Source organism: Polyergus mexicanus, unplaced genomic scaffold (assembly GCF_030449975.1).
Source record: "Polyergus mexicanus isolate NDT 795.1 unplaced genomic scaffold, iyPolMexi1.0 SCAF_15, whole genome shotgun sequence".
Lineage (NCBI taxonomy): Eukaryota > Metazoa > Arthropoda > Insecta > Hymenoptera > Formicidae > Polyergus > Polyergus mexicanus.
This window is the reverse complement of record NW_027223335.1, coordinates 3919120-3927733: the sequence shown is the minus strand read 5'-3', so window position 1 is coordinate 3927733 and position 8614 is coordinate 3919120. Positions and strand designations below refer to the sequence as shown.

The following is an 8614-nucleotide window of genomic DNA, read 5'->3' as shown; positions in this document are numbered from 1 at the left end:
TCTTTCTAAAAATTACGGAAACAGGATTAAAATCGCATAATGACACTTTTGAAAACACGTGACTAATCACGTGACTAAAAAATATTGACATACAAGCAGGAACATATTTAATACTTAAATATATATTGATATTAAATATTTGCAATTTATAATATCATTGCAATGACATAAAATACTGGTATTCTAAAGTTAGATACAGGACGTTAGATTCAATATACGATGGCACTGAATTGAATAATATTTGTATCCCGATAAATCGTCAATTCAGCATTAGATCAAAATCTTCGAAGTACGAAGTAAAATTAACTGTGGCTACAGTTTGATTTTTATGATCTTCTAATTTTCTAATTATTTGTTTGGCGTAAAAGCTACTTATTTTTTACGACAAGAAATACAAGCGGGAACAAAAGGAGAACAGCCATAAATTATGAATGCATCTTTGTTAATCACGTTAAAGAGTGAGAAATTACGGGTTTCGCGCTTATTAAATGAACGGCTTTGAACGTTTAACAGCTGTCACGTTTCGTGCATGGAATCGTGAGGGGAGTTTGTGGATTTTATGTCTTATAATCTTATATAATTGCTGATTCAAATGCCTTATGCCATATCACGCGATCCTATGCTAAAATGTTTGTTGGTGTTGGATGATGCTCCGAAGTTTAACTCGATGATTCTTTCAACGAATTTTTTTTTTTTTCATCTGGTCGATAATTATTTCATTCGCCATTCTTATTTAGAACCGATTATATTATGTGAATAATAACAAAATGATCTCTTTGCTGCTTATCCAAGATACTTATCCAAATAAAACGACTTAATAATGTGTAATAAAATGTTTATTTTTAATATTCGTATGAAATAATTCGATTTATTGAGTCTACTTGCAAGGGGAGAAAACTATTTGTAATATAACAGTTTTAATTGTGTGTATACCATATGTACATATACGTATAATAATAATAATAATAGCGTTTCGAGTTTATGTGGTCACATAAAAAACATTTCGTTTCGCCTGACGACGTTTGCTGAATTCCGTTTTATTACGACCTCGAAGAAACTAGTCACAAGGATAACAAGATTGATAGGATTAGCATGTTTTAATAAAAAATTCCGGAAGATTCGATCGCTAACGAGCCAGCTTGATTTCTTGACGATATCTGCGACTATCACAGAGTGATAATTCTTAAATTGAAATATCTGCTGCGTTATAAAGACGATAGGGTCAGTCATTCATAAATATCTGATGATAGATGACTGCCATGGAATACTTCTGAGGAACGATTACTTCATCTTTTTATAAATGCTTAAAATCGTCTCGCCAAATAATTAATTTTTTTTTTAAGTCATAAACGCGCGTTAATTGTACTGATTTTCATCCTTTCTTAAGATAGTGTTTTGGTTTTTTATTTCTGTATGAATAATTTTCTGTACGATTAGTTTCGACATTGAGAAATCACGTGAAGATAACCATTTTGTCTTTTATAGATACTTAACATAATTTGGCGATTACGCCAATCATAGTATATTTAATATACTCAAGGTTCTCTTATAGAAAATAAAATTAATTTATAGAAATAAATTTTGTAAACTTTTAACCAAATCTAATCTAATATAAATTTTAGAATAATGGGGTACCGCGTAATTAACATGGTGCGTAGAAATTTTCCATAATTAAATTATATATTTTAATTAGAGAGAGAGAGAGAGAGAGAGAGAGAGAGAGAGAGAGAGAGAGAAAGAGAGATGTATAATTCTCTACAGTTTCATAACGTTATGTAAGCTATATAAATATAGAGCAATTTAAATAAATGTCTCTCTTAAATTACGGTGTTGTTTTGGAATAATTCACTGCCGCGTTAATAGCACGCAATTTTAGCACGGACATTAATTGGCACCGTTTTATTTGATCAAAAATAAGCTTATATCATATGGTAGCTTACAAAATAAAGATTAATTCAAATGAAGATTAATTCTGATATTATAGCAATCTGTTATCGCACATAATTAAGCTGTCATAGCGGCATTTATGGTAGATGTGTAATATTCACACCTTTGTCTAATTCAAAGAGAGAAATGATTACGCATACTTTCTCACATGTCGAATACAAACTATGATCGTCTACGCAAAATATCGTGAAACTAACTCAAAGTAATATTTATTCGTTACCAAAACATTCAATGTATAATAAAGATGGATGTACCATATGGTCCAATGTAATAAATAATACAAAATATAATGAATCTAAAAAAATCAAATTAAATTGATCCAAAACATAATCATGATCAATCGATAATTATGATGCGTCGAAAATGATTGATATCAGATAATAAATTTAACCGCACTCATTCGCAAAGATCGGAACTGGGGATCCAGGTTTCATTCGTAAAATTCTGACGTAGGAATAGCCGAGCACATAGGTTTCATTCGGATATAATTTGCTTGAGTAAATGGCCACCGATAAAGACGTAATATCGTCGAAGAAAGAACAAGGACTTCGACTGTGTTTTATCTTCGTTTTTGCTTCGGCGTCCTGTGGTTCCTGTCGTACCTCGGGCGCTCTCATTCGCGGGCAAGCCGTTGCAATCGCTTCGATTGTTTCTGACTGTGCTGTGAGAAATTCGTCTCCTCTTTTCGTGTTAGAAAAAGAGAGACGGCTGTCTGGCCTTCTACGTTTAGACATAAGGCATTTATTCTTAAGCAAGGTCGATGTTGCAATGCCGACGCGTCTTCGATCTTTCTCTCCTCGTATGAATTATCGACCATAATGAGGGATTTCCAAATAAACGGAGCTCCGTTTTTAAAATAAAACAAGTTTCTTTTTTTTTTTTTTTAAATTTATCTTGTATAAATATATCGTCCACATCTGTCTTTTATCAGAAACGATTTCAAATAAAATGTGAATAAAAATTCAAATTGTATTTTATTTTATAATCAACATTTCTTAAAACATTTTCTTTACCGATTGACTTTTTTAGACTTATGGCTCAATGTATGCTATTTTCGTTCGCGGTCATTGATACAATCCTGATCAAAAATATGTAAATAGCAGAGGAAGAAGTTGCAGTTACGTATCGACAAAAAAAAAAAAAAAAAAAAAAGATAGAGAAAGAGAGAAAATGATCGAGCATTAAAGTTTCCTCATATAGCTTCCGTTAATATATCTCCTCCTTCGATTAATCGTTTGTAAACTGTAATTTTATAACTCGGACATCTTTATTAATTTTACTTTTGCAATTTGCCACTATCCGTGTTATAACACACAAGAATATAATTTTTAAATTATCGATATTACATCTTTTTAGATTTTCCGATGTTTTCGATTCTTCTTCTCTAATAATTTCATTTCGAAAAATTGTAATATAAATATATCTTTCATGTTAATTTATATTAACTTTATACAATTACCAAATTGTCTAGCTAAACGATTCAAAACGCTATTTGATAAATATAATTTGTTTCAAGAGAATCTGCGTTGCATTTGTTATTTATTAAAATAAATTAATTTATTATCCATCTATAACTTTAAGTAAAAAAGGTTTGTAAAGACACGAAACATATGTAGATTTAATGCAATCGAGTTTATCGGGATGGTAACACGAAAGTGTATACGCGATCATGCGGTGTGCAAGTTTCTTTCGCAAGTTTTTCTTAAGGAATAATTTATCGTAGAATCTTTTAGAATTATGCAAATCTTATCGGGAATACCTGAGACAATTTTATCTTCGAGAATTGTTTTTTTATTTTGTATTAATTTTTAATTTTTGCATAAGTTTTTACTACTTTAATTATATTGCAATTTATTAAATATAATTTTTCTTAATATTGATAATAGTAAAATAAATTAACTTTATAACAAATTTTTATTCATATAATTTTTCTTAATATTAGAAATAATAAAATAAATTAATTTTATAACATAAATTTTTTTATTCAATTGTAATATTTCTTGATATCATCATTTTTGTAGAAAATTAAAACAACTAGTTTGTATAACAGTTTCTTTTTTAATTAAAGTGTTTTTATTTAAATAATAATGAAAGAAACAAATTTTATAGCATACATTTTTATTTATTTGGCGCAATTTTTTTATATCATTATTTTTCTAGGAAGTTTAAACAACTATTTTGTACAACAGTATTTTTTTGGTTAAAATTTTGTACAATTAAAATGATACTATTTTGTATAGAGTTAAAACGACATTATTTTGTAGAGTTAAAATAACACTATTTTGTATAGAGTTAAAATGATATTATTTTGTAGAGCACTTTTTCATAGTAATTTACAAATAAAATAATTTTTTGTGTAACACTTTTTCACATGTCGGGAATACCTGAGACAATTTTATCTTCGAGAATCTACCCAAAGTACGGATATCCGATTGTATTATTCGTGAATTTTAGCGAAATCTTAAATGCTCTTCGCAGCACTCGATTTAAATTAGAATTGATTTAGAAATTTAAAGAAATATCTAGATTTCAAAATCGTAAAACGATATTTTATAACGGACGAAACTTTCTAAATAGCGATGCACGTTCGAATCGTCATTCATCATTAGTGATCATTCGAATCTTATCTGTATCGCGCGCTACGTCTTACGAACAATGAATCCTTGAGGATATCGCGCGCAAGCAAGTAATAAGCAACGAATTTTTGGACTATTGTGCAATCGATTCATAATTTAGGTGTCCCGCTGAAAGGTCAAGTCGACAGATACGTTTTGACAGAAGATTCTATTTGGAGCCGGACGACTCTATTTCTCTCGCTTCCTCCTTCTTTCTCCTTGTCCTTCCTCCCGGCATGGCTAAACGAAACCCAGGCTTTTTCTCGTTTTCGAGTATCATTACGATCAGGGAAAGTGGGGTCTACGGTTTCGTATAAAAGCGCATTCGGATCTCATGGCGATCACACTCGACATCTCATCACGCAGAATCAGCAGATTCGAAACATTCGACAAAATGAAATTTCTTGTGAGTTCTTTACCATTATTTTTACTTAATCTTTCGCTATTTGCAAATAGATCAATCGTAAAGCTAAAGTAACCCAATCAATATATAACACCCATACTAATGCAAATTTAATTTACTCTATATCTTTCCAGAAAAAATTTTAAAATATTTATCACAAAATTTATTTTCTTTAATATTTATGAGCACTAATCCGTAGGATGTTCAAACGCTTAATTATAAAATTTAATTTTTTTTTAATCTTTATCAATACTAACTATTTATTCGGGAATATATTAATATCTTCTTGGTTTGTCTTTTTTTTTTCCCATTTGAGCTTTAATCTTCTCCCATTACTATTGCTGTGAGACAACAACAGCTTGTTATTATCCCGTTATAATCTAATTAACGCTTAGCTAATCAATTGAGGAAAGAATAGATAATTAATGCAACTAATCAAAGACGAGACTCGTGTTGGAAAACGACGGATCCTTAATTATCCGCTTATAGATGAGCTATCAACGCTTATCTCAGGATTATTTAACACTTCAATGATACCTTATCTTTTTCACGGATTCGCTATAAAAACTGTAATTTTTTTCAGCGCGCAAAATAACATTTTTTTGCCTTCTGTACTTTCCGGCCAATTATACTAAATTTATATAATCGTCGTACGATACGTAAATAACATCAATATATTATTTAATTGATAGATCTTTTGCGCGTGGTTCTTTTTTCACTTGACAATATAATTTGATCGCGATAATGATTCGGCTAAATAAATAACCGTTATCTGTTTAGAAAACTTTCGATTATAGAATGCACAGTAATTTTCGGTAAAATTTCTGCATCTTTATATCATCAATAATATTTGATGCAACGTGCAAACGCTAAAGGAGACGCTTTTATACAATTTTATACCTTTAATACAATTATATTAAATTGCACTTTTCACTGTTTGTCTTACTATACGTATTTTTCCGTTTCAGATTGTATCCCTCGCTTTAGTCGCCGTCGCTGTGGCTCAACATCAACAGCAGGTGGCTATTCTGAAACAAGCGCAGGACATCTCGCCCGAAGGATCCTACAACTATGCCTATGAGACCGAGAACGGAATAACCGCTTCCGAGCAGGGCTCGCCGCAGCCCCTCGGACCTAAGGGAGAACACGTGGTTGTCGCCCAGGGTCAGTATCAGTACACCGCTCCTGACGGCACTCCGATCGCCGTTTCATACTCCGCCGACGAAAACGGATATCACCCACAGGGTGCTCACTTGCCAGTTGCTCCACCAGTGCCCGAACAAATCCAGAGGGCCGTCGACTACGTACTTGCTCACCCACAACCCGAGCATCTTAAGCATCAATAAATGATTTATAATGTTTAGCAATATTTCCGGACAAAGCGCACACCTCTCGAGCCATGATATACAAATATATATATATATAGGTTTCTTTATATAAATAAAACATTTCCTAAAAAAATTCTTAATGTATCTATTTGATAACCAGACAAATCCAATGCGCACTTTATTAAGAATAGCAAATTGAAAACGACAGAAAAATTAATAAATATAATTGAAAGATTAATTATATATAATTCTTACACACACTACGTCGTAAAAAAACTGATTTGATTTAAACACGAAGCGATATATATTTAAATACTCTATCTTTACATATTCAAATTTGTATAATAATATGTTTAAAAGAACGTAGAGAGAGAGAGAGAGAGAGAGAGAGAGAGAGAAAGAGATCGAAATTATTTATTTGATTTTTATTTACTTTTATATACTAATCAACATGCCGCATTGTTTGTAAAGAGGCTATTTTTAATTCATGAAATTCTAATTTTCTAAAGCGAACAAATGGCGAAGCAATTCTGCAGGAAAGATACGAAATAGGATAATTTATCACATTTTTGTAAACACGCGCGAGCCAGATATTTCCAGGCCCGAAAGACCCTGGCATTTATTTTTACGCAAGGAATAATTATATGTTACACACCCAGTTTAGCATGCATGATTAGAGTTTTTGTTTGTGGACAGGGAACGGATAGAAATGGTTGCAGATGCTGAGAGCAGATGGTGAAAGACACGACACTCCGTGTATCTTTGCTTAAAAAGAGAGTTAGGATTTTTCAGAGAATTATTTCTGCATTTTGCGTACGTGGTGACGTAATTTTCTTTAAATCGAGAATCGCAAAAGATCCTTGAGATGAAGGAAGAAAACGTAGGCAAATGATAAATATTAATATTATCCAAAGAACGAGACAATACGAGATTTATTATCGCTCGAGATTAGAAAATTATCAAGGCTAGAGTATCGGTTCGCGCTCTATGAATTATTATCGCATGTATAACCATTGTTGCGCGATTATGTCCGATGATTAAAAACTAAGAAAATAATATCACGTAACACTTTTAAAAAGAGTCTTATATATTAGGTGTACAACTTTGCTTCCGCCGTTTTCCTATAGATGGCTTTAGCGGTAAGTAGTGGTCGAAATAAATAGATCATAGACGTCATGCAATAAACTTGAGTATCTGTCAACATGACTCCATAGAAACATTAGTCGATTTGTGTCTGCATCATAAAGTTATTCTCGATTGAAAATGTCAGTTTACGAGCCAAATTCTCGTCATTTGCGGGAGGTTTTAATTTTCTGCTTCAATATGAAGAAATCTGCGGCTGAGGCTCATCGAATGCTCTCAAATACTTATGGTGAAGCCGCTATTAGTGAAAGAACGTGTCGTGAGTGGTTTCGACGCTTCAAGAACGGTGATTTTCACGTCGAAGACCGGCATAGCGGTGGAAGAGAGAAGGTTTTCGAAGATGCAGAATTGGAGGCATTACTTAATGAAGACTCGAGTCAAAGTCAAAAAGAATTGACACGATCATTGGACAATACTTTGAATCATAAATGTATAACCAATTTTTTACAATAAAGCCTCGAATTTCGGGAAAAAAAACGGCGGAAGCAAAGTTGTACACCTAATATTAAAAATATATTCGAGGGAGAAATTGAATTAAAATGTGATACGACAAGTAAGATCAAGTTTTAATTCTAATTATATTTTTTAATCAAATAATGTCGAGATTAAAATTACAAACTCTTCGTCTCGTTTTAAAGATTTCTAAAACAAACATAATTTAAAGTAGCGCAATTGTATAACGTTAACAGTGCCAATGGCATAATTAATTGTAATAATATAGAGTATTGTATAGCGTACAGTCACATGTATATTATTTTTTTACTATTTTCGCGTGTGAGGAGCGCGATTAACGCTGATTAACGCACCGATCAAATGATGAAGATGTGATCTTCAAGCGCGATGTAATAATATTGTCAATAGATCCTCGATCGCGCGTATCGCGGCATAATTTCGATCAATGTGGAGGATATTTGCTAGAAAATGCTTTCGACTATATTACGATATGCACTGTTCGCCAATAAAGTAGCAACGATTTTTCGCGCCTACCGATGTGCATCGGTGTAACATTGCGTAGGTAGGAAGATGGGAAGATGGCGAGAATTGATAATCCCCTGTTTCCCGTGTGACGTCCTACGATAAACATGCAAAGGTGGGAAATCATCCATTGAGATTCTTATCCTGCTGGTTATCTCGATCTTATTACCGGTAACATATGCTATAACACGAATGCAAACTAC

The 8614-nt window shown here is 32.3% G+C and overlaps 1 protein-coding gene across 1 annotated transcript; it reads left to right on the top strand.

Moving 5' to 3' along the window:
* The first annotated feature begins 4927 nt into the window (after positions 1–4927).
* Positions 4928–6311, top strand: LOC138939805 (endocuticle structural glycoprotein SgAbd-8-like). Its single transcript, XM_070307995.1, has 2 exons — positions 4928–4968; positions 5934–6311. The coding sequence occupies exons 1-2, from the start codon at positions 4957–4959 to the stop codon at positions 6309–6311; spliced, it is 390 nt and encodes a 129-aa protein (XP_070164096.1). The 5' UTR covers positions 4928–4956.
* Positions 6312–8614: the final 2303 nt, after the last annotated feature.